The following is a 27145-nucleotide window of genomic DNA, read 5'->3' on the forward strand; positions in this document are numbered from 1 at the left end:
TGATTGAATTCCTCTTCTCCATGACATGATTATTAAAGAGCACGAGCTTTCTTTTTTGCTAAAGGTGGATTTAACTCTGAATAAGCTTTTAGCTGGAATTATGTTAATGTTTACTGACTTCTTACCAGGAACTGCATTAGAAATGTCAAGTTGGTTACAGTGGTTTTACTGCAGAAGAACTTAATCTTGAATTCTTAATGTGCAATAAAGAACAGTTATAACTAAAATGGTGGTTATTGGTGAGACACATTTATAAGGGAAATGTGTGCTATAATTGATATAAATCTAATGCAAGCTTCCAGGTTTCCTTATTCAGCTAAATGAGTCAGATCACATCAGACCACAAAGTGTTGAAAATGAGATAAGCTAAAGATAAACTAAAGAGAGATCAGCTGCATTTGAATAAAGGAAAATGGTGTAAGTACTTGATTTATGTGGTATGAGAATAACACAGCCTGTGTTGGTTGAATACTGCTGGTTGGTTGTGTACTGTTTAAGACCCTGAAATGTGTGTTACTGTTAGGGCATCTTATATATTCTAACTCAAATCGTGATGTTCTCTGTAGTCTAACCAAATAGTTTTTGAGCCTAATTCTAACCAAGCAGTGATTAAAAATGAAACTAAACAGTGGGTGAAACAGAAAATGAACTGCGGTCTCCAGCTTCACACTTTGGCCACTGTACCTGGTCACCTATGGGTATTTTAGGCCTTTGTTGGGTACTTGGTGGCTCCGGGGTATCATGACTGAGTGTTTAGGTGTGATTGGTGAGCTGTTTCCTTGGGGGATGTGGCCTGGGGTGACTTGGGCCTCTTCGTCGTGTGGTTGGGGCTCTGCTGGGTGTTGGGCGGACCCCATCCTCAGCTCGTGCTGAGGTGGCCGTCCTCTGGCGGGAGTTGGCTGGGATGGACACACGGTTGTCATCGGAAAGTGTGGCCTCAGATCTTCAGCTCTCTTGACTCTCCTCGGTCTCCTCTCTTTGTTTCGGCCTTTAGGTGCTGCGTATCGTTTGAGTGTGCTTTGTTACAGATGCAGCAGTTGGAGTCCTAGCATATCTGTTTGCTTCATCTTTGACCTTTTCCCCACATCAATATTATTTTCTCTCTTTTTTCCTGGTCCTCTTCTTCTTTCATTCCTCCACTCCAGCAATATTGTGAATAATAAAATGAAATAAATGAATGAAACAAAAACATTAACAAGAGGAGCCTACAGAGAGTCTGCTGTGCTCCTCTTGGGAAAGCAAATGTGTTTGGCACAACAAAGCATTTGAACCATTATTCTGTTTGCTGCTGAGCAAGACAGGTTTAAAAAGAAAAGAAAAAAAACAAGGGCAGCTAGGAATAATAATAAATGGGCAACTTGGGCGAGATGAAGACAAACGTTTAGAGAAGCTGACAAGAACACACAGGCTCCTGGTTCGATGCTAGCATCTCTCAGATGACTCTTGGATCACTGACAAAAATAAGCATGAATAAACTCATATTTTAAAAAAACAATTTCCTCCTGTATTATGGTTTCTACGGAAACTGTGAAAAAAAAGAAGCTACAACAGGAATCAAAAATTACACATTTATTTAGTACAGCAGCATACATAGGACTCAGTCCAATCAACATCATATAAATCTCTGGGAGTAACAATCAAGGCAACCTCACTAATCGAGGTGTGGTGTGGCTGTGAACACACACACACAACAGAAAAACACACTTTTTGTTTTAAAGTCAGGGGCAAGTTGGCTCAATAGTCCAGCTGACTACCTTTACTTTCTGCCGTCATGCAAAAGCGCTATACTGGCTGAAACTGAACACGGGTTACCTCATGTAAAGAGGCTGCATTTGTGTGTATATTCTTTTCTACTGATCTAGAATTAAGCTGCATATCTGAGCCCTAGTCTTTTAAATGTCCCAATTCCTAATTAATGTAGCAGAGAAGTAGGTAGACGTTTCATAGCTTGCCGAGAGAGGGTGCATGCGCAGACGTTTTATGTTGGAGACTCGGAGAGGTCCGTCAGTAACGTGATTCTCAGGAACGGTGCTCCTCACGGACAGTCAGTTTACTTTAGCGCTGTTTAGACCTTACCGGTGTAAAGTATTTACTAAAAGGCGCACGAAAGAGTTTACGTGTAAATACGCGCGTCACTTCAGGCGTTAGATAATCAGTTCATTTTAATGCTGTTAGGTTGCTCATTCAGTGGGGTCCTACGGTAAAATACATTAAAACAGAAGAATATTTAACATTACAGTTTAAAGACAACGACGCAGACCTAATTAAAAAGTTAATCCACGCACACACAGACGGGCTCTCGGTCTGGTAAATAAGGTAAATAAAAAAATCTCCAGCGAAAAATTCAAACCGCAATAATCGTTACAAGCGTTATACCGGAATTACAGATATTTTTAAGAACACGTGAGTGTTGGTTTTTATGAGCAGCGACTGTGTGTGTATGTGTGTGAGTTACTTGCTGCCTTGCTCTTCCCAGCTGAAAATGCCTGCGCGCTCCCAGAGACACAGCGGTATGCACATTTGAAATTAATCAAAGGGATGTGCCTTTTTATGCCACTGGCGAATGGTCTTGATTCTGTCTTGATGCATGCTCAATCATCCAGGTAAGGAAATCCCCCAAAAGTTGAATTTGTCCATCTGGAAGAAGCGTTTTCAGTGAGAGAAACGTTAGAGTGCCTAACGCCAAGGCACTAAGTGCCAAGAGCTTCTTCAGTCTCAACTGCCTGCAGGTTTCCCCAACCTTATAAACAGTATAACGACTGAAACTAGCACCACTGGCTAACAATGGGCTGTGAAGTCAGTTTCTTCATTGATCAACAGCCACTGATCACAGACCATACCCTGCAGTTTTAGTTTAGTGCAGGATAAACAGGTTAGTCTGCTGTACTGTGAAGGGTTTAAAGTAAAGAACAATGTGTAACTGGTGCACAGTGGCTGTGGTTTTATGGTCAGAGTTAGGTACCGAAAGAGTAGCAGAGATTCATATGAATTATAGCTGATAATGCTTAGATCCATCAACTGAATTCCACCTGCATACCAACTTTATATAGTCTAGTAAAAAGACAGCATAAGCAGTGTACTGTCCGTGTGGAGGATGGAAATCAGCTGGGACAACTCATGAAATGCGCTGACATCTGGTTATATTCAGGAGCGTGGTTCTTAACACAACCCGTCGACAAAACAATGTCAAATAACACAGACTTATGATCTGAAAACACTGCATCTAAAATCATCAAGTTTAAAACAAACAGGCTATAGGATGAGACAAGGTTCACTGTGTGCCCACATGTGTGTGTAGGCCCAGCCACCCACTGTGTGAGATTAAGCTAAGACTTTTTAAAAAGTCATTTAAGAAGTCCTTATTGTATTTAGGTGGACAGTAAATCACAACACATAACAATGGGTTAGAGCGGCCCTGCTCAAATAAGGTCAATTCAACACTGGAGGAAAATGAGGGAGAAAGCTGCTTACAGTCGTATATATTCCGAAAAACAGTCACTATTCCTCCACCTTGGCCTGAAGTCTGGGGAGAATTAAATTAAGCACAGTTAGGCGGTTCCCAGTAGTATTCACTTGTGTTTCTTCATACACAAATAACCCTAAGTGACATTCCAATCTTAATCCACAGGGTTTAACATGGTGTTGACCCACCCTTTGCAAATATAACAGCTTCAGCTCTTGTGGCCATTGTTCAAGAAGTGCATTTGTTAGGTCAGACTGATGTCGGACAAGAAGACCTGGCTTACTCTATTTCATCCCAAAGCTGTTCTATCAGATTGAGGTGAGGATTCTGTGTAGGCCAGTCAAGTTCTTCCACACCAAACATGCTCATCCATGTTTTTATGGAACTTGCTTTGTGCACTGGGGTGGAGTTATGTTGGAATAGGTGTGAATAGACTGCACAATAGACTGGAGGGTGTTCGCTCTGTGTTGTAGCGTCCTGATGACACCCAGTTTGTGCTCCAGTGGATGATGAGAGTCAAACCTTAAATACTGTTCTGTATACGTTGGTTTACGGTACACATCAGCTCCTAAATGTCCCCCATTGCTGATGGAAATCTCAGAGTTTAAGAAGGCTAACATGTAATTTTTCATATCCTTCCTAGTGAAATTGATGTGTTGGTCCACCGAGTTAATGTTATCTGTGAATTGCAGTACGTCCTGAGATTTGATTTTTTACCCAGGTGTCATCCACATACCTGAACCAATGACTTAATGGTGTTCCAGGGTAGGATAACAAAGAACTCTTTTCCACTTCTTCCATGTACAAGTTGGCCACAATGGGTGAAACTGAGGAACCCATGGCACACCCATGTTTCTGCCTGTAGTACTGACCCTTGTATGTGACATTGGAGGGATTAGGACACAGTTCCAAGAGCAAACACACTTGGTTGGTGCTGAAAGTGGTCCTGTTTCTGAGGTTTGGGTCATCCTGTAATCTCTTACAAACTACCTCCACTGCTTCAGTGACTGGAACACAAGTGAACAGACATGTAACATCATACAAGACCAATATTTCATCTGCCTCCATAATGGAATCACTCCCCTTCTCAACAAAATCCAAGGTGTTCTGGTTCTGGTGTTTAGAACTGCCTACCAGCAGGTTGAAGATCCCAGACAGAAACTTTGAGACGTTATAGGTGACCGAGTTGATCATGAAGACAATTGGTCTTAAAGGTACACCCTGTTTATGTATCTTCGGTAAACCATACAGACTTGGTGTAGCTTCCCCTGGGTATAGCCTGTGGTATGAGGTCTGGTCCATAGTATTGTCTTCTTCCAACTGCTACAGACAATCTATCACCTTCTTCCTGTAACCACCTCCCGGGTCTTGTTTCAGGGGCTCATAAGTATTTTTGTCACTGAGCAGTGATAACATTTTCTCATGATTGCCTTTCTGGTTTGGCAAAACCGTACACCTACTCTTGTCTGCCAGAAGGATGATAATGTTATTGTCATTACTAAGTGATGTGAGTGCTTTCCTCTCCTCCATGCCGATGTTGGATGCTTTCGTCCACAGTTGCTCTGCTTCCATGTCTGCAATTTTGTTGCTGTTTCTGTGCCTGTGATCAGTTCCACTAGCTGGATTTATCTTGGTGTCACAGCAAAGTTCAATCCTTTTGCAAGGATGTTTTTCTCTGCTTGGGTGAACTGTCTGTCAGACAAATTTTTCACCCACTTGTCCCCATCCTCAGTGTGGCATACTTCTCTCTTCCATCCTCTGAGGACACACAAATTTCCTTTGTTGCCTGGTCTTACACTTTTCATGCTTTGCTAGACGAGTTTTCTCTGTGAATTCAAACACCTTTTGAAGGGTATTCTCATCTATAGACATACATAAGGTTGGGGAAACCTGCAGTCAGCTGAGACTGAAGAAGTCACTTGGATGAGTGACAAAGTTCTCATATTTTGGCTAAAAGTTTTTCTGCTAATTATTGTTGCCCCATAACTGACTAGACCTAGATTCTAGTACAGATGAAGAAGTGGCGTTTTGATTGTGCCTTGTTATTGTTGCACATTTAATAAATAAACTTTTATCCTTAGTAAGATTTTATTATCTAAAATTTCTAATTCTATATAATACATTTTATATAATAAATTCTTAAAATAGTTTGTAAGAAATTATTAAATAACTTTGCTGACAAAAGCAAAGCTGTCATGGGGCTCTGCAGACCGGTCAAAAACAACACCCTTACTACTTCCATAGGAATGCAAGGTAAGTAACTGCCAGGTGCTGATAATCCAGTGCACTTGATTAACTGATTATCAGCATGTCTGGCCACGTGTATAGAAGCAGAGGATTTGGCAGTTTGGGCTGGTCTGCAGCATTCAGGTTTATATTAACAAAATGTCACAATCTTCCTAGGACTGGATGTTCTAGCAAATTTGTTTGGGTGTTGATTTGTGCTTGTTTTGCATCTACAGCATTCGGGCGTTTTGCAATCACTGAATCGACCATGAACAAGGCCCAGTTCAGAACTCAGGGGACTGAAACGCTGTGGATTGCTGCAATATCTGCATAACTGCAAGATATTGCTGGTAAGGAGGATTTCACAATGGGTGTACTTAACCTTTGTTTTATTTCAATAATGTGTAAAGAGCAATAGTTTCCACACACATTAAATATGTGTGAAGGAAGTAAAACTGGTGCGCATATATGTTCAGTATAAAATCTGCACCAAGAGTTTGGCACAATTAAAACTCCTTCATCTGTACAACAGACTGTACTACCCAAAGCCTGCGGTCAACTGTCAAAGTAAGACCACCAAGTCCTTTGTTTCTTTAAGAATGATTATATGCAGGGTTAACAAGTTTAATAGCCTTTTATCTATAAATTGTTGTTGGCATGCCCACATTTAATGAACGTGGAGAAATTAAAATAGATTTTTGAAAGATATCTTAGCAGCATTTGTTTTCTGGAATTTTTTTAGGACAGTAAAGTCTGTCTAAATGTTTTCAAAGTGTACTCAACTCCTCACCAGATTAAGAAAAGCAAACAATTTTTGTCTTTTTTTCTTTTATATTACATTGTTTTTCAGTGGTCTGCTTTAGACCTGTTTTGTTAACATTTCTCTTTGTCTCTTTTTGTATCTTTACTGTGCTAAATAAGAACTGGTACTTCACTTTAGTATGCACAGGTAAAATAGAAAATCACAGTAAACACAACTTTACCACTGTTTGGCTTAAATTAAAGAGCTGCCAGGGTAGAGTGAGGTAGGTACTGAGGCAGGATATAGGTTGACCACTCGTGAGCTTCATCAAACTGTTACCCGCATTTATCTTGCATAGACACAAAAGTTTAAGTGTGTGATTTCTGGTTTCACATACATCTCCACTGAGAAATGACAAATTATTTGGGGGTGAAGTGAACATTTGAAAAATAGTCTATTATATTGGTAATTTTTTTTATATTTAAAGTTTAATCATCATTTAATCTCTTCTCATTGTTCCATACAGATGGCAAAGCTGTGGCACGTCCTGCTCCTGTGTTGGGCATGGAGTCCCTTGTGCCTTCCATCCAGTGTGAGCTTCATTGGTACACCACAGGAGTGTGAAAAGGCTCACTTTGTCCCTGGTTACAACTTGGGTGGCGAAGGCTTTGACATTGTGACGATGGAGAGAAAAGGTGCCTATGTGATCGACACTGAAACATGGAAGACTGGAAATGGTAACTGTAGGATGTACCGTAACCGTTACATGAATGGAGAGAAGCAGAAGGTCCCTGTTGCTGTGGTGGACTGGAGAACCCTGCCCAAGTGCAGTTTGAAGGTCTCCAGTGTGGTCTATGATTCTGTTGAAACTCTTGTCAGTGACTCGACATCATCTGTATCCAACAACTGGACAATTGGCCTTGACGTCCCGGTAGATCCTTCAGCAAAGGTTGGGGTTGGCTTAGGAGGTTCTCACTCAAGAGATTCTTCCTTTGCCATGAAAAAGTCAAAACAAGACCGCTACACCTTCTTACACCATTCTATCAACTGTAAATTCTATGGGTGAGTATGTGAGTATGTTTGCTGATAGTAACGCCATGTGATTCAGCTAATAACACAAGGATTTCATAATTTGTGAAGCCACGCTGAAAGTAATCAGCAATTTGTGCATTCATGACTGGCTGTAATACTGGTAGCTTAGCTGCAGCATTTGTAGCTGAGGGCTTCAGCTGCCGGGTAACAAGGAAATGCGGTCATTCACGTAGATTACTGATTGGCAGTGCTAACTCGAAATTTGGAGTTAATAACTCAAAATTTTGAGAAAAGTAAGTCAAAATTTCAAGCTAATTTTATTCTAAATTTCAAGAAAATAACTCAAAATTTCGAGTTATGGATCCTTTTTGTTTTTTTGGTGACGGAAACGCGCCTCCATAGACATTTGCCTTATTTTTTTTTTATAATGACAATTTTTATTTCATTTGAATTTACGGCAGTGGCGTCAAACAGATTTTCAGTTATCTGACACATATGGCCCATTTTGTTTTTAAGTTTGTAAACCATTACAGAAAAAAACTTAAGTGTAAAAAAGCCCTATTATATATAGAAAATGTTCAGTTATTGAAGCACATCGTTTTGTTTGAGTTTTCCCTGTTTCTGTCTTTGGATTAATTATTGTTCCTCAATACGGCTGGCAATGGTTAATGTATTTGGCAGTAATATGATGTAAAACGGATGATGAACATCTAGTTGACATGAACTCAATATGCAAACTTATCATAATGATTTTTAAGACGATGCTTCCTGGTGCAATATACTGTGAAAAGCTAAAAATGATGCCCTCCTGCTCCCAGTCTGTATACTTTGCTAAGCCATCCACTGGATCAGATTGACCAGTGAGTCATATGTTTGACAACACTGTTTCTTAATAGTTTGCTGCCATTTCTTCTGGGATTAATAAAGTATTATGATTTGACTTAAGGGAAACAAAATCTAAAGTGATTTGCTTTTCTGTGATATGTTTTCTGTTCCACAGCTACAGACTGGCAACAAGTCCTCCTTTGAGTCAAGAATTTAAGTCGGCTTTGGATATTCCCCCTTATTCCTCTAAAACTGCGCCCTTATATCACAATCTGATTGACACTTATGGAACACATTACATCACACAAGTGTCTCTTGGAGGTGAAATTAAAGCAACCACTGCTGTCAGGACCTGCATGGCTACAATGAATGGACTAACAGATACTGATGTTAGTGACTGTTTGTCAGTTGAAGCTTCAGCTTCTTTTGCAAATTCTGCCAGTATCAATGCCACAATTGACCACTGTCAAAGAAAGAAAAACAAGTTGGGGTCTAATCAAACTTTCAGCAGTTCATTTAATGAGCGACGCACAGAGGTCATTGGTGGAGATATTGATGGAGGTGATATCCTCTTTGTAGGCCAATCTGACCCCTCGGTCTATAAAAACTGGCTCATTTCTCTTAAAACTATCCCTGATGTGGTCCAATACAACTTAAAGCCCCTACACATCATACTGCCATTAAATCATCCTGCCAGGCAGGGACTGAAGCGAGAAGTGGAGCAGTACATTAAGAAAAATGCAGTGCTGAAGAAATGTTCAGAAACCTGTAAGATTGGGCACCGATCAAACGTAAGAGATCCTTGTGCTTGTGTCTGCAACAGTAACCAGGATATCAAGTCAAACTGCTGTCCTGCTGGGAAAGGTCTTGCAACCTTAAAGGTGTTCAAACTTTATGCAAAGGGTCTGTACGGTGATGACTGGAGTCAAACAGATGGTTCAGTGGAGGTGACATATGGTGATCAGAAAAAGCGCACTGATATTATAAGAAATGATGACAACCCTAAATGGAGAGAAACATTTGAATTTGCCACCATCACCATCAACATGAAAGACAAACTTACATTTGCTGTGTATGATGAGGACACTTACTGGAACAGTGATCTGTTAGGCGAGTGTTCATTTGATCTGCGAGCAGGGAAGGTGAGCGACAGCTGCATGCTGAATCATGGGACCTTCTTCTTTTCCTACATCGTAGAGTGTGCACCAAGTCTTAGTGGAAACCAGTGTCAGGAGTATATCCCCTCGCCCATGAGTCCGTCTTTGGCTGAGGTTTTCCACACCAGAAATGGGGTTCTTCTTGGAAAGATGGGGAATAAGTATGAGAAGTCAGCCAATGAGTGACTTTAAAACCAAATGTCATTGTTAGAAAATGAGTCAGTTGGGAGATGATTATGTACTGGATATATGTTTGCTTATGTTTTTGCTTTTTATTGCAGCTAAAATATTTACATTTATCTATTCAGCTGGTGTAATGCATGAAGAAGTCATGACAAAGAACAGTGGCCCAGTTTGTTTTAGGTGTGAAGGAAGTAAAACTAGCGCACGTCTTTGTGGGTGTTAAAGTAGTTAAAAACAAAATCTGTGACAACAGCAGAGTCAAGGCTCCACTTCTACATCAGTTAGTATAGCATAGTTCGAATAATAGATCTATACTGCTCTAACAGAGCCTGCTGTTCACCGTCAGTGTAATATTACAAAATGCTTTGTGATTTTTAAAACATTCCTTCAGTAGCACAGTTGTTCACACGTGCATCTCCAGTGAGTAATGCCTGGAAAGGTTTAGAGCTGCAGTGCATGTGTGAAAGTTGGTAAAAAGTTGAGGATGTTTAACTTTTGTTATTTTTATCCGTGTCATTTCATATCTTCTCATTGTTAAATGGTTGCATACAGATGGCAAAGCTGTGGCACCTACTGCTTCTGTGCAGGGCTGTCTGGTTAGAATGAAAACTGCATCTGTCATGTTTATATCTATTCAAGTTTCAGACACTGTATTTTATATTCAGACTACGCTGCTTCTTGTGTATTACACTTTTACGTACTGCAAATTTGTAACTGTGTAGCTCATATAAGTTACAACTGTCCACTTCATTTGTGTCTTGGAGAGTACGGTACATAAACTCTGGACATGGCTGATCAGTACAAGCATCATTCCATACTTTCTGTGCTGGAGTTTACTGCAGACTAACCATACAGTTTGAGTTTGTATTTAGATTTTGTATCTTTGTCTGTGTGTACTTACTCTCTATGTCAGATCCTGCCATTTGCACTATGTGTGAACCTGGAGATTTATAATTTGTCTCTTTGCATACATTTACATGGCTGAGATGACAATAAAGTTCACTTTTACTTTTACTTCATGGGTCACATACAACCCGGTTTGAATTTACGCGGGATAGAGCAGTCGAACTATAACAAAAAACTATTTTAAAAAAAGCTTCTTTAAGTGCAAAGAAGTACTATTGCTGAAAAATGTTACATTTAATAAATGATACTTTTCAAATCAAATGAATATATTTGAGTTTTTCTTGTTTCTTTTTGGATAATGAGTTTGTCAGTAAGAGGGATGTCAAGCTGATGATGAGATTCACTCATGATGTGCTCTTATAATGACTTGCAAGATAATTGTCCAGGTGCAAAACACTGAGAAGCAAAAATTGTTGCCCTCCTTCTCTGAAACTGTCCACTTTACAAAGCCAGCAGTTGGCCTGTGGGTCAAATGTTTGAAACTTATTTTGGAAATATGAAGTAAATTCATTCACATGTGAACCAGTTGTGTTTGTGAGCTTTTAATTAGCCTTTGTAAAGGGGCCAAACAATAATACAGAGTACAACAGCAGTCTGCATGGCTTTTTACGAAGGTAAATAACAATCATAAAATCATTTAGAAACACAATTTATCTACATGGTCACAGAATACAGTCAGAACATTCAGTGCTAAATGTAACTTATACATTTAAGTATATTTTGTGTTAAAAAGTTAGATGCATACAGAACATGATCCTACAGAGCTGTCTATTCAGCCAGGTCAGCCTGGCACAGAAAGGGCTTCTGTGGCCTTTGTTGCTCAGCTTTAACAATATGAGTCCTTCCCACCAACTCAGTTGCACCAGACTGTTATCTGTGTAGGGTAAACCTATTTGATACAGAGGGCCTCACAATATCAGATTTTCACTGCACATCGAATCGTTAGTAGTCAAAAGGTCAACTTAGTGTGACATCAACAGAAATTCAGAATAAAAATATATATATAAGTAACATCATCAATTACCTCAGTCTAGATTTTAGTGCTAGTAAAGCCTAAACTAGTTTAGGCTACGTTTAAATACACGTATTATGTCACAGATAAAAAAAAAAGAAGAAGAAAAAAGTGTTCAATACATAACCATCCCATTGTAATGCGGTTAGGTTGCTCATTTAGCCCAGTCCTACAAGCAAAGTACAGAAGACTATTTAAATAACAGTTTAACCCTTGGATGCACAACCTACCAGTACCTACACTCTTCCACGAGTGGGGTCAAAACTGACCCCAAATAGAAACAATGCATTTTGCTATAAACTCGGTTGTTATTCTTCAAAATCTTTAAAACGAAGAGTTGTAATATTTTCATATTTGAGGTATTGCTCATAAAACATGTTTGTGACATGAGGCCCTTTGCATTTTTATTTATTTTTTCATTAATTTTAAGAAATTGCAGTTTTTGTATCCTTGTATTACTTTTGTATGCTTGCTCGGCATATACTGCAGAAGCTGGGTCTTCCCTCTGAAAGGCACAAGTTGTTCATCCACTGTAACACAATCACTGAGGATGAATTTCTGCCTGCAGTTGACCAGGAACAGGCCCCATATGTAGCGGAAAGCTGCCATGTGGTTTGTTTTCAGTCGGTAGGCTCTGGTCCTCTTGTCATCAAAGTGCAAGAAACGGTGAATATCTTTAAATCTTTGAATTGACATAGTGGCCTTGTACAATGGGTTATGCAGAGGACTCCCAAAAACACACCAACTGGTACATCCCAGTTCTTCTCACTTCCTGCAAGAATGGTCAATCAAATGAAGGCCAGGAGCTTATGTTTGATTACACTTTTCCACTCTTTTCCCCCGTCTATGGCTACTCTTCATGCCTCCATGTTTGTGCATGTCAGAACCTCTTCTATTATATTATCAGACATGAACATCTTCCATTCATCTATTGGGGAGACAGGACTAAACCCAGGTTCAAGCCATGGCCGACTAAGTCAGAGTATTGTGGCTAGAGCAGTAAGAGGGGCTCATTCTGTTAGACTCAATATCCATTTCCTCTTCAGAGGACTCATCAGAGGACTCCTCTGTGTCTGACTGGCCTTGTTCAGTGGGGGGGACAATAGTCTGGGTCCTCTATATCTGAGATGTCAGATTCTGAGTCAGTGCCTCTGATGGGCTCTTCATCCCATCCGTCCTGGATCATTTGTAGGCCAAGGTCCACATGGATCCTAGCTGGCCTCATAGCAGCCATGCTACTTTAAATATTAAAAAAAAAACATCAGAAAGGACAATGTTTGAAATGCACAGGCAACTATAAACAGGGCTGCACATAAATGGTCCGCAGGTGCGCATTTGCTGTCAAAATAAAAGACGCATACCAGATAAGAAGTTGGAACGCTCATTTGTGTACATTAGATGTTCTGGAGGAGGACAGACATTTGTTCAGAACTCTTAAAGATGTCGAAGAAGCAAGCTCCATAAGCAATTACTTTGGTGTTCCTCCACCACAAAAGAAGCGTGTATTCTCTGAATTTCCGGGAATACTTTTCTTTTGACAGCGAATGCACACCTGCGGACCACTTATGTGCAGCACTGACTATAAATCATGTATGTTATTGTGTAAAAATTAATTCTTGATCCATCAGAAGTGTAAGTGGGTCAGTCAGAGTCGCTAAGAATGAAAGTTTCATAGAAGATTCCATAGGAACTGCTTGGGGTCATTTTTGACCCCACTTGTGGAAGAGTAGGGTAGTGATACAAAAACTGCATTTTTTTTTAAATTAATGAAAAAATAAATAAAAATGCAAATGGCCTCATGTTACAAACATGTTTTATGAGGAATACCTGGAATATGAGTATATTACAACTTTGCATTTTAAAGATTTTGAAGAAAAACAACCCGCGGGGTCATTTTTGACCCCACGTGTGCATCTATGGGTTAAAAATATGACGGAAATCTAATTTAATAGCGAGTGGACGTCACCGCTGGGGGCACTGACCTACTTTAAAGAACTGCAAAGTACTCGGCAAACTGCAATGGTGACGGTGGGAGGATCTGCCGACACTTTTAGACAGGAAACCTTGGTTGAGCTTTACACTTACGTGAGGCTCAGATTAATAATTATTTTTAAAAGATGAAACTTAGATCAGATATTGGAAAGTCTGATATTCTATCTTTGTAACAGGATATCATGTCTCTATTTCCTGTCTATATATTTTGGCTAAATGCTTTTCTGCTAATTACTGTTAAAGAACTTGAGTTTTAAATGTGCCATACTGTTGTTGCAGATTTCATACCTAACCCTAGCTAATAATGATATAAATATGCAGTCACATGCATGCAGTAATGTAATTCTGAATGGCTTTGAAAATGTTTTATTGCTTCTATATGGAATAAAACATATATTAAATCTGTTAAACGATGGCTAGATAGTTAACAAAAAAGAATCAAAGCCCCCACACAATTAGACCAAGAATTCGCTGCTCAAAGTCGTTTTACAAGGGGTGTACATATTTTTTCCACATGATTTTGTACAAGCCTGAGAATATTTTCTTTATCACATGACTGTATGTATATTTTTATTCACTGATTGTAATATATTGACAAGTTAAAAAAAACCCAACAGTTTCCCCACTTGTGAAACCGGTTTGAACGAAGTAAAACACATCATTGTGGGTGTTAAAATCGTCAGGTATAAAAGAGCATGGTACAACTGAAACTCCATTATTTCATCTTTACTACAATAGAAGGTACTGAGCAAAGCTTTCTGTCAGCTGTCAAGGTAAGACCACCAAGTCCTTTGTTCCATACGATTTTCTTTTTGTCCTTTGTTTAATACTTTAGTGTAGTGGCTCTGAAAATTTTGGTCATGCTCCAGTGGAGGTGCATGAAATCACTGCATGACCAGTGGAAACTAGATAAGATGGTTAATGTAACAAAACTATGCAAAACAAGAGTTTTTTCAAAATTCAACTGCTTACAGTTTATTTTGTAATCGTGAAATATTATATGTTCTTAGTTGTTTAAAAGTAGAGTAACATGTTTAGCCAAATATTCTACTTAAATTGCTGGCTGCCTGAGTGTTGTCCAAAAATGACATGGGCTTTATAACAAAACCTGGTTTTGTTATGAGCAACAGAATCCATTCCATTTGGACAGAGCAACTCTCATTTCTAGAAATGTGGCCAAATTTATTAAACCCCAGCAAATTGTGAATATCCAGAGTTGCCAACAGAAACCTTACTATTCATCACTGTGTAAAGAAAATAAGAACAACCTGAGGTTTCTCTTCAGCGCTTTAGCCAGATTGACCTAGAGTCAGAGCTGTGTCGATGTCATGAATTTCTTCACAAATAAAGTTTTAGCCATTAGAGAAAAAATTATTTTGCTCAAAGAATTTACACCATTATATGTTGTTTGAGCAACTCACAAGAGTAGTGACAGGGACTAACAAGGGAGAGCATATTTCGCCCATACTGGCTTCTCTTCTTTGACTTCTTGTTAAAACCAGAATCAAATTAAAAATTCCTTTCTTCACGTACAAGATGTTGAATAACCTGACCCGATCTAATCATAAAGACCTTACAGTACCATATCAAAGCAATAGATGTTATGGCTGCGGCGGCAGGCGTGTGGAGTGGTGAGAGAAGGATCCAAGTGCAGGAAGTGACTTTACTGCGATTATTTACAGTTGGTGAGAAACAAACAGAGGCAGAGGGACAACATCTAAGAAAACACTAAACTGGGAAAACTAACAACACGAAACGGGCAGGGAACAACAGCAGTCAAGACTCGGATAGAACACAGGGGGTGACAGGCAGCGATGACAGGGAGGATGACATGCAGACGGACCAGCAACAAACAAAGGAAAACACAGGGCTTAAATACACAGGCAGTAACGAGGGAGTGAGAAATAGGAGGGAAATACAGCTGGGACTAATACACATAATGAGACAAGGTTAAAGCAAAAGTAACACACTACACACGGGACTGGGACTATCAGAATACAAATGGGAAGCATGACCATCATAGAGACGCAGACTAGACACTGAGACGTGGAAACACAACAGACCTGGGAAGAGAGGAAACATGAAGGACAGAGACAAAAGTAACCAAATCTGACAGGGAAGGTACAGAAACAGAACAGAAAACCTATAAACCAGAAACTATAATTACAATACAAACAGAAAACCAAAAAGTATAACTTAACCCAGAAAACACAAAACACTGGGTCATCGACTCAGGACCATGACAATAGGACACTTTGCTCAGCTTTCCGGCTGCTCTTCTGTGGAATCAGGTCCCAGTTTGGATTTGGAAGACAGACACCTTCATTACATTATGATTAGGCCTAATTCTTACCCTTTTTATAAACCTTATAGTGAGGGCTGGTTCAGGTGACCTTGAATGCTCCCTTAGTTACACTGTAATAGGCCTAGGTTGCTAGGGGCTTCCAATGATCCATTGAGTGTTTCTTCTTCACTCACCTTTTTTCACTCACTGTGTGTTTATATAACACTCTGCATTTAATCATTAGTTATCAATCTCTGGCTCTCTTCCACAGTGAGTCTTTTGTCTTGTCTTCCTCCCCTCACCCCACCCAGTCGTGGCAGATGGCTGCCCCTCCCTGAGCCTGGTTCTGCTGGAGGTTTCTTAGGCTACATCCACGGTTTTCGTCTGAAAACGCTCCGCGTCCACACTATCGTTTTCAGTCGTTTTCACAGAGTTGCGCGTCCACATTGAAACGGCTGAAAACGCTTACGTTCCAGTACTGCTCATGCGTGAACAATTCAATTCAATTCAATTCAGTTTTATTTATATGGCGCCAAATCACAACAACAGTCGCCTCAAGGCGACCTGCCTCATTTCTGTCTGCCGTTTATTTACTTTCCGGCTCTTTGAAACGTCCTGGCAAAATGTCGAGGAAAAGCACCGAGTTTTTTAAATGGACTAACAATTGCTGCGAGTAACACAAAAGCACAAAGTTATCTGGAGCATGTACAAGCTGATATTAATCTTTAATAGGGCTGTCAGAATTGAGAGCAAACAAAACAACTGCTGTATAATGCCCTCCGTTATCTCAGTTTAATTGGTCACTTGACTGCATCACATGACTAAAATTTGTCATCGTTTTCAAAAAGTTAGTCTCAGTTTTCGCTGTCCACACTGCGACACGAAAGCACCATTTTCAAATCTGTGCGTTCTTGAGAGCGTTTCCGAAACGCTGCGTTTTCCTTGAGCAAAACGGAGCCAAAACGGAGAGAAAACGATGCGTTTTCAACAGAAAACGCATTAGTGTGGACGTAGCCTTAATTTTAAAAGGGAGTTATTCTTTCCCACTGTTGCCAAATTCTTGATCACTGAGATCAAATTGGGCTTTATCATCTTTACTTAAAAAAATACATTTGTGCACTGTATTCAAGAAGAACTGTTGCTTCACTTGTGAAGATTCATGTACATTAGAACTTCACAGTAGACATGTTTTAAAAATTCTGCTTGGTTTTGCGGAGGAAGCTGCCTGGATAGAATGAGGAGGAGGTGGGATATATGTTGACAACTCGCTAGCTATAAAATCACCAAAGTGTTACCTGCACATACTTCACATAAGCAATATAAAATGCAATCAGAAATGCTAAGGACTTTGGGTGAGGTATATTGGATATTTACAGTATTTAAGTTTGTACTAGTGAACTTGTTTCTTGTGCATGCCATTCATCACTTTTCCTTGTTAAATGATTCCATACAGATGGCAAAGCTGTGGCACGTCCTGCTCCTGTGTTGGGCATGGAGTCCCTTGTGCCTTCCATCCAGTGTGAGCTTCATTGGTACACCACAGGAGTGTGAAAAGGCTCACTTTGTCCCTGGTTACAACTTGGGTGGCGAAGGCTTTGACATTGTGACGATGGAGAGAAAAGGTGCCTATGTGATCGACACTGAAACATGGAAGACTGGAAATGGTAACTGTAGGATGTACCGTAACAGTTACATGAATGGAGAGAAGCAGAAGGTCCCTGTTGCTGTGGTGGACTGGAGAACCCTGCCCAAGTGCAGTTTGAAGGTCTCCAGTGTGGTCTATGATTCTGTTGAAACTCTTGTCAATGACTCGACATCATCTGTATCCAACAACTGGAAAATTGGCCTTGACATCCCGGTAGATCCTTCAGTAACGGTTGGGGTTGGCTTTGGAGGTTCTCACTCAAGAGATTCTACCTTTGCTATGAAAAAGTCAAAACAAGACCACTACACCTTCTTACACCATTCTATCAACTGTCATTACTATGGGTGAGTATGTCAGTGGATATTTGTTTTAGTTGTTCATTTTAATGAGAATTGTAAAATTGTTTTTGGGGTATTTCTTTTTTGGTAACATCATCCAGAGTGATTTAAAATCAAGTGGTTTGTGCAATATTCAAGTATTTATTACATTTATTGTAAAAATTCATAGGCAGTGGTGTCAAACACCTTTTCCCCCATACATACATAAAGCTCTAGAGTGTTGTGGAATAATCAAATCATTTTATAAGTTATGTTTTTATATGTCATACTATGCGGAAAGCCTTATGAAGATAAATTCTGAGAACCTTTTTAATTTCACCACATTAAAAACCAGCTAATAATGTTTTAGTTTTTCGTTCTATGGCTTAACTGTTATTCTTTGGTATAGAAAATCATGAATAATGTGTTTATCAGCAGGATTTAAAACTGATGATGAGTTTCCTTTTCAGTTGAAAGTATTATTTTCATCACTTGCAAAACAGTGCTTCCTGGTGCAAAACAATGTGAAAAGTCTAAAGCTTATTCTTAGCAGTTTTCCATTTTGAAAAGCCATCCAGCAGACCAGATTTTTGGTTGGCCAGATCAAGCCCCATAACGAAATGTTTGACATCCCTCTGTTGCTGATTGTTGGAATCAATTTGAATTAAAGAAAAAAAAACAAACAAACATAAAAAATATTGTAAATCAAGTGGAATTGTACAAACAGTTAAGTTAAACTTATTTATATGCTTTTCTGTTCCACAGCTACAGACTGGCAACAAGTCCTCCATTGAGTCAGGAATTCAAGTCGGCTGTGGACTCCATTCCCCCTTATTCCTCTAAAACTGCGCCCTTATATCACAATCTGATTGACACTTATGGAACACATTACATCACACAAGTGTCTCTTGGAGGTGAAATTAAAGCAACCACTGCTGTCAGGACCTGCATGGCTACAATGAATGGACTAACAGATACTGATGTTAGTGACTGTTTGTCAGTTGAAGCTTCAGCTACTTTTGCAAATTCTGCCCGTATTAAAGCAGAGTATGAACACTGTCAGAGAAAGAAAAAGAAGTTGGGGTCTAATCAAAGTTTCAGCAGTTCATTTAATGAGCGACACACAGAAGCCATTGGTGGAGATATTGATGGAGGTGATATCCTCTTTGTAGGCCAATCTGACCCCTCGGTCTATAAAAACTGGCTCATTTCTCTTAAAACTATCCCTGATGTGGTCCAATACAACTTAAAGCCCCTACACACCATACTGCCATTAAATCATCCTGCCAGGGCGGGACTGAAGCGAGAAGTGGAGCAGTACATTAAGAAAAATGCAGTGCTGAAGAAATGTTCAGAAACCTGTAAGATTGGGCACCGATCAAACGTAAGAGATCCTTGTGCTTGTGTCTGCAACAGTAACCAGAATGTGAAGTCAAACTGCTGTCCTGCTGGGAAAGGTTTTGCAACCTTAAAGGTGTTCAAACTTTATGCAAAGGGTCTGTACGGTGATGACTGGAGTCAAACAGATGGTTCAGTGGAGGTGACGTATGGTGATCAGAGAAAGCGCACTGATATTATAAGTAATGATGACAACCCTAAATGGAGAGAAACATTTGAATTTGGAACCATCACCATCAACATGAAAGACAAACTTACATTTGCTGTGTATGATGAGGACACTTACTGGAACAGTGATCTGTTAGGCGAGTGTTCATTTGATCTGCGAGCAGGGAAGGTGAGCGACAGCTGCATGCTGAATCATGGGACCTTCTTCTTTTCCTACATTGTAGAGTGTGCACCAAGTCTTAGTGGGAACCAGTGTCAGGAGTATATCCCCTCGCCCATGAGTGCGTCTTTGGCTGAGGTTTTCCACACCAGAAATGGGGTTCTTCTTGGAAAGATGGGGAATAAGTATGAGAAGTCAGTAAATGTGTGAGTTTAAAGCCACATTTCACTGATGAGAGATGAGTCAATAAGAGAATAAGGATTTGACCATATGCTGAATATCTATGTGCTTGTACTTCATAGCATTCTATCTTTGACTTTTATGTGCAAAAATATTTTTTGAACTCAAACATGCTTGTGAGAACTCAAAATTGTAATGCACTTCTTATGCTTCGTTTCCATATTTGTTCAAAAATCTAGCAATAAAGCATCAGCAAAGACAACGTGTGTTTCATTTAATTATTCAACAAATAATGTGTTACTGTTTATTAGGTTTCTGTAATGCATCAAGAGGTTAACACAAGCTACAGTTGCCCCATGTGCTTGAGGTGTGAGGGGAAATAAAACCTGTGAACATTGTTGCTGTGGGTGTTAGAGCAGTTAAAAATACAATCTGTGAAAAGAGCACAATGAAGTCTTCACTTCTACATCAGTACTTTAGCATACTTCAGATGACAGAAGCTACTGATCTGAGCTGGCTGTCAACCATCAGGGTAAGATGACAGAATTATTTCTTGTTTAAAGAAATTCCTTGACTTGAGCATTTGTTGTATGTTTCTGGTTCATTTCTGGTCTCACGTGCATCTTAATTGTCAAATGCCTAGAAAAGGTCAGGGCTGCAGTTCATGTGTGAAAACTACTTTTTTGTATTAGAAAAAAACATGAAATATTCAAACTTAAAAAAAAAAAAAAATCTCTTCTCATTGTTCCATTCAGATGGCAAAGCTGTGGCACGTCATGATGCTCCTGTGTTGGGCATGGAGTCCCTTGTGCCTTCCATCCAGTGTGAGCTTCATTGGTACACCACAGGAGTGTGAAAAGGCTCACTTTGTCCCTGGTTACAACTTGGGTGGCGAAGGCTTTGACATTGTGACGATGGAGAGAAAAGGTGCCTATGTGATCGACACTGAAACATGGAAGACTGGAAATGGTACCTGTAAGATGTACCGTAACCGTTACATGAATGGAGAGAAGCAGAAGGTCCCTGTTGCTGTGGTGGACTGGAGAACCCTGCCCAAGTGCAGTTTGAAGGTCTCCAGTGTGGTCTATGATTCTGTTGAAACTCTTGTCAATGACTCGACATCATCTGTATCCAACAACTGGAAAATTGGCCTTGACATCCCGGTAGATCCTTCAGTAACGGTTGGGGTTGGCTTTGGAGGTTCTCACTCAAGAGATTCTACTTTCGCAATGAAAAAGTCAAAACAAGACCACTACACCTTCTTACACCATTCTATCAACTGTCATTACTATGGGTGAGTGTGTCAGGGGATATTTTTCTTTTTTTTTTTTTTAATTTAGTGAGAATTTTTGTTTTATTTATTGTATAACAAAAGTGTCTATCTATTTATCATTATGTGCCATATATAACACAATATCACTTTATGTGGGGTGGAGCAGAAAACTATCACATAAAAAATATTAAAAACATCTTTAAATGTAAAGAAATTATACACTGAAAACTTTCATATTCATTGTATCATCCTTTTACAAAGCAGATCATTAAGTTTGAGTTTTTCCTGTTTCTGTCTGTAGCTTAATTATTGTTCCTCAATATTGCTGGCTGTGGTTAATGTATTTGTCAGTAAGACGATGTAAAACTGATGATGTACCTCTAGTTAAGATTGAGTAAAGATGCAATCTTTTCATAATGATTTAAAAAAAATGCTTCCTGGTGCAAAACACTGGGTCAGATTCACCTGTGGGTCATATGTTTGACACACCTGTTTCTCAACAGTTTGCTGCCATTTCCTTAGTATTGTGATTCTGTTTTGAATTAATAGAAAGAAAATCTAAAGTGATTCAAATAAAATGGTTCAGACATTAACGCAGTTATATGCTTTTCTGTTCCACAGCTACAGACTGGCAACAAGTCCTCCATTGAGTCAGGAATTCAAGTCGGCTGTGGACTCCATTCCCCCTTATTCCTCTAAAACTGCGCCCTTATATCACAATCTGATTGACACTTATGGAACACATTACATCACACAAGTGTCTCTTGGAGGTGAAATTAAAGCAACCACTGCTGTCAGGACCTGCATGGCTACAATGAATGGACTAACAGATACTGATGTTAGTGACTGTTTGTCAGTTGAAGCTTCAGCTACTTTTGCAAATTCTGCCCGTATTAAAGCAGAGTATGAACACTGTCAGAGAAAGAAAAAGAAGTTAGGGTCTAATCAAAGTTTCAGCAGTTCATTTAATGAGCGACACACAGAAGCCATTGGTGGAGATATTGATGGAGGTGATATCCTCTTTGTAGGCCAATCTGACCCCTCGGTCTATAAAAACTGGCTCATTTCTCTTAAAACTATTCCTGATGTGGTCCAATACAACTTAAAGCCCCTACACACCATACTGCCATTAAATCATCCTGCATGGGCGGGACTGAAGCGAGAAGTGGAGCAGTACATTAAGAAAAATGCAGTGCTGAAGAAATGTTCAGAAACCTGTAAGATTGGGCACCGATCAAACGTAAGAGATCCTTGTGCTTGTGTCTGCAACAGTAACCAGAATGTGAAGTCAAACTGCTGTCCTGCTGGGAAAGGTTTTGCAACCTTAAAGGTGTTCAAACTTTATGCAGAGGGTCTGTACGGTGACAGGTGGACTAAGACAGATGGTTCAGTGGAGGTGACATATGGTGATCAGAAAAAGCGCACTGATATTATAAGTAATAATGACAATCCTAAATGGAGAGAAACATTTGAGTTTGGAACCATCACCATCAACATGAAAGACAAACTTACATTTGCTGTGTATGATGAGGACACTTACTGGAACAGTGATCTGTTAGGCGAGTGTTCATTTGATCTGCGAGCAGGGAAGGTGAGCGACAGCTGCATGCTGAATCATGGGACCTTCTTCTTTTCCTACATTGTAGAGTGTGCACCAAGTCTTAGTGGGAACCAGTGTCAGGAGTATATCCCCTCGCCCATGAGTCCGTCTTTGGCTGAGGTTTTCCACACCAGAAATGGGGTTCTTCTTGGAGAGATTGGGAATAAGTATGAGAAGCCAGCCAATGAGTGATTTAAAACCAAATGTCATTGTTAGAAAATGAGTCAGTGAGAGATGATTATGTACTGGATATCTGTTTGCTTGTGCTACATGACATTCTGAGTTTGAGAAACAAACACACTTGTGAGAAGAATTACACTTTTCATGCTTCTTTATTCTTTGTTCCAGAATCTAGCAATAAAGCATCAGCAAAGAAAACACTTGTCTTTCATTTATGTATTCAAAAACACTGTCTTCATTTGTGGCTTTTGTGTAATATGGCAATGAAGGCTTTCCTGTGAAATCTTACATAGAATGTGCTAAAGTGTGTCACATATATGATACAACAAAACAGTTAAACAGCCTAATATTAAACCCACACTGGTTCGGGATAAGAAAATTCCCTGATATAGACTTAACCTATAGATAACCTGGCAGTTGTCAAAAGATTAAAAGAGAGAAATGTAAATAATGGAGCTACAAACATTTTTATTGCAGCTAAAATATTTACATTTATTTGTTCAGTGGGTGTAATGCATTAGGAATTCGTGACAAAGAACAGTGGCCCAGTTTGTTTTAGGTGTGAAGGAAGTAAAACTAGCACACGCCTTTGTGGGTTTCAGAGTAGTTAAAAACAAAATCTGTGACAACAGCAGAGTCAAGGCTCCACTTCTACATCAGTTAGTATAGCATAGTTCGAATAATAGATCTATACTGCTCTAACAGAGCCTGCTGTTCACCGTCAGTGTAATACTACAAAATGCTTTGTCATTTTTAAAACATTCCTTCAGTAGCACAGTTGTTCACACGTGCATCTCCAGTGAGTAATGCCTGGAAAGGTTTAGAGCTGCAGTGCATGTGTGAAAGTTGGTAAAAAGTTGAGGATGTTTAACTTTTGTTATTTTTATCCGTGTCATTTCATATCTTCTTATTCTTAAATGGTTGCATACAGATGGCAAAGCTGTGGTAGCTCCTGCTTCTGTGCAGGGCTGTCTGGTTAGAATGTAAACTGCATCTGTCATGTTTATATCTATTCAAGTTTCAGACACTGTATTTTATATTCAGACTACGCTGCTTCTTGTGTATTACACTTTTACGTACTGCAAATTTGTAACTGTGTAGCTCATATAAGTTACAACTGTCCACTTCATTTGTGTCTTGCAGAGTACGGTACATAAACTCTGGACATGGCTGATCAATACAAGCATCATTCCATACTTTCTGTGCTGGAGTTTACTGCAGACTAACCATACAGTTTGAGTTTGTATTTAGATTTTGTATCTTTGTCTGTGTGTACTTACTCTCTATGTCAGATCCTGCCATTTGCACTATGTGTGAACCTGGAGATTTATAATTTGTCTCTTTGCATACATTTACATGGCTGAGATGACAATAAAGTTCACTTTTACTTTTACTTCATGGGTCACATACAACCCGGTTTGAATTTACGCGGGATAGAGCAGTCGAACTATAACAAAAATCTAATTTAAAAAAAGCTTCTTTGAGTGCAAAGAAGTACTATTGCTGAAAAATGTTACATTTAATAAATGATACTTTTCAAATCAAATGAATATATTTGAGTTTTTCTTGTTTCTTTTTGGATAATGAGTTTGTCAGTAAGAGGGATGTAAAGCTGATGATGAGATTCGCTCATGATGTGCTCTTATAATGACTTGCAAGATAATTGTCCAGGTGCAAAACACTGAGAAGCAAAAATTGTTGCCCTCCTTCTCTGAAACTGTCCACTTTACAAAGCCAGCAGTTGGCCTGTGGGTCAAATGTTTGAAACTTATTTTGGAAATATGAAGTAAATTCATTCACATGTGAACCAGTTGTGTTTGTGAGCTTTTAATTAGCCTTTGTAAAGGGGCCAAACAATAATACAGAGTACAACAGCAGTCTGCATGGCATTTTACGAAGGTAAATAACAATCATAAAATCATTTAGAAACACAATTTATCTACATGGTCACAGAATACAGTCAGAACATTCAGTGCTAAATGTAACTTATACATTTAAGTATATTTTGTGTTAAAAAGTTAGATGCATACAGAACATGATCCTACAGAGCTGTCTATTCAGCCAGGTCAGCCTGGCACAGAAAGGGCTTCTGTGGCCTTTGTTGCTCAGCTTTAACAATATGAGTCCTTCCCATCAACTCAGTTGCACCAGACTGTTATCTGTGTAGGCTAAACCTATTTGATACAGAGGGCCTCACAATATCAGATTTTCACTGCACATTAATTAATTTGTAGTTGAAAGGTCAACTTACTGTAACATCAACAGAAAAAAAGTAAATTAAAAACAATAACTATACAAAAATATGCCATATTGCGAGTGAATGGAATCTGGTAGGAAAGTTATGCAAACCACATAACACACACATCTGGGAATATCCACAAGATCCCCGAAACACACACACACACACCGGTGTCAGGTTGAGGTGAGCAACAGCCTTTTTATTTGTGACAACATGGACTGCGTTTTTTTTAGCCTTTCAGCTCAGCACGCAGACACACTGGATGGCTGCCACCGACTTCTTTCCTGCTCGGCCGTCAGTGTCAGGCACAAGTTGTTCTTCCCGCCTCCACGCCGCCTTGCGACTTCACTGCGTCACCCCTCCTCTTCAGCAGGCCAGAGACCACGCCTCCGCCACACCAGCAAAACTAATCTTTGATTATCTAAATATTATATGTTATGTTATATAGTAGAAAAGCAGGTAGACGTGTCATGACTTGCTGCAACCAGAGACGTGTTTATGACAGAGACTCGGAGAGGTCCATCAGTTTATTCCTGCGTTCGTTATTTCATCGCTGTTCACGGCAGGTTAATGTGATTCTCAGCCCATTACGGACAGTCGGCTGCTGGCCGTTGGGTTTACCTCAGTCTAGATTTGAATGGTAGTAAAGTCTAAACCAGTTTACGTTTAAATACACGTATCATGTCACAGATTAAAAAAAAGAAGAAGTAAAAAAGTGTTCGATAGATAATCATTCAATTATAACGCGGTTAGGTCATGACGGAAATCTAATTTAAAAGCCTCTTGTCACCTCTCGAGACACTGACCTACTTTAGAGACCCGCAAAGTTCTGAGCTAGTTGCAGTGGTGACGGTGGGAGGACCTGCGGACACTTTCAGATAGGAAACTTGGTTGAGCTTTACACTTACGTGAGGCTCGGATTAATAATTATTTTTAAAAGATGAAACTTAGATCAGATATTGCAAAGTCTGATATTCTATGTTTGTAAAAGGGTATCATGTCTCTATTTCCTGTCAGTCTTTCTTGTTCTTTTCCTATATGGACAACTGTTTGTGCATTGCTAAGAATGTGCAGTGCTGAGTTTGAGGTACTTTGATGAACAATTCTCATATCTTGGCTAAATGCTTTTCTGCTAATCACCGTTTCCCCAAGACTGACAAAATTTTGTTTCTGGTACTGATAAAGAACTTGAGTTTTGATTGTTCCCTACTATTGTTGCAGATTTTATACCTAACCATAGCTAATAATTATATAAATATGCAGTCACATGCATGCAGTAATGTAATTCTTAATGGCTTTGAAAATGTTTTATTACAAATAAAGCACACACACACACACACACACACACACACACACACACACACACACACACACACATATATATATATATATATATATATATATATATATATATATATATATATATATATATATATATATATATATATATATATATATATATATATATATATGACCAAAAATTATCAAAGTTCCAATGTGAGCCACAACTCCTCCACAATGGTGTGAAGGACCATTAACCTCCTAAGACCCAAACTCTTCCACAACATGCATTTTAAATTTCTCTTTGATATTTGGGCATATTGGGGGCCCGATGAATGTAAAAACAAAGAATTACCAGATTTTTTTTTTACCTTATTTTTGTTTTTAAGAAAAATAAGAGAAGCATATGAGAATATTTGTTTAAAATTTTGATAGAACAGTAGCAGTATAATGTCCTTGTAAGTTGATATCAGGCCCTTGTAGAGCAAAATTGAGTATTTTGGTCAAAATAACTCAAAATGTGATGTCCACATATGTGGATGCCAGGTCCTAGGAGGTTAAAGCCATATATGAAACAGTTACTGCAAGAATTTACTGCTCAAGGTGGTTTTAAAAGGGGTGTACATATTCTTTTCCACAGGATTTTGTACACTCCTGAGAACATTTTCTTTCTCACATGACTTTCACATGACAAGCCACAGTTTCCCCATGTGTGATATTGGTGTGAACCAGGTAAAACACGTCTTTGTGGGATTGTGGGTTTTAAATTCGTGAGGTATAAAGGAGTGTGGTGCAACCTAAACTTCACTCTTTCATCTTTACTACACTCTAGGTAAGATAATAGAAGGTACTGAGCAAAGCTTTCTGTCAGCTGTCAAGGTA

At 39.2% G+C, this 27145-nt stretch overlaps 3 protein-coding genes across 7 annotated transcripts; all 3 read left to right on the forward strand.

Annotated features, from left to right (window-relative positions):
* Positions 1–1589: 1589 nt before the first annotated feature.
* On the forward strand, positions 1590–10776 carry LOC116333140 (perforin-1-like). Of its 4 annotated transcripts, XM_039612946.1 has the most exons (5): positions 1590–2316; positions 2477–2603; positions 5926–6039; positions 6958–7493; positions 8464–10776. In XM_039612946.1, the coding sequence occupies exons 4-5, from the start codon at positions 6958–6960 to the stop codon at positions 9629–9631; spliced, it is 1704 nt and encodes a 567-aa protein (XP_039468880.1). In that variant the 5' UTR covers positions 1590–2316; positions 2477–2603; positions 5926–6039; the 3' UTR covers positions 9632–10776. The 4 variants fall into 4 exon arrangements, with proteins under 4 accessions (XP_039468880.1, XP_039468879.1, XP_039468881.1 ...); XM_039612945.1 differs by having other exon boundaries at positions 1590–2603; XM_039612947.1 differs by lacking the exons at positions 1590–2316; positions 2477–2603 and having other exon boundaries at positions 5848–6039.
* A 3506-nt stretch (positions 10777–14282) lies between these two features.
* On the forward strand, positions 14283–19942 carry LOC120440514 (perforin-1-like). Of its 2 annotated transcripts, none has more exons than XM_039613168.1 (3): positions 14283–14311; positions 17276–17811; positions 18550–19942. In XM_039613168.1, exons 2-3 carry the CDS (start codon positions 17276–17278, stop codon positions 19718–19720), a joined length of 1707 nt encoding a protein of 568 aa, XP_039469102.1. In that variant the 5' UTR covers positions 14283–14311; the 3' UTR covers positions 19721–19942. The 2 variants fall into 2 exon arrangements, with proteins under 2 accessions (XP_039469102.1, XP_039469103.1); XM_039613169.1 differs by lacking the exon at positions 14283–14311 and adding an exon at positions 16705–17067.
* A 250-nt stretch (positions 19943–20192) lies between these two features.
* On the forward strand, positions 20193–22935 carry LOC116333188 (perforin-1-like). The gene is made up of 3 exons (XM_039613221.1): positions 20193–20222; positions 20446–20984; positions 21585–22935. The coding sequence occupies exons 2-3, from the start codon at positions 20446–20448 to the stop codon at positions 22753–22755; spliced, it is 1710 nt and encodes a 569-aa protein (XP_039469155.1). The 5' UTR covers positions 20193–20222; the 3' UTR covers positions 22756–22935.
* The last annotated feature ends 4210 nt before the right edge of the window (positions 22936–27145 follow it).

The sequence above is a fragment of the Oreochromis aureus genome, linkage group 6, assembly GCF_013358895.1.
Source record: "Oreochromis aureus strain Israel breed Guangdong linkage group 6, ZZ_aureus, whole genome shotgun sequence".
NCBI lineage: Eukaryota > Metazoa > Chordata > Actinopteri > Cichliformes > Cichlidae > Oreochromis > Oreochromis aureus.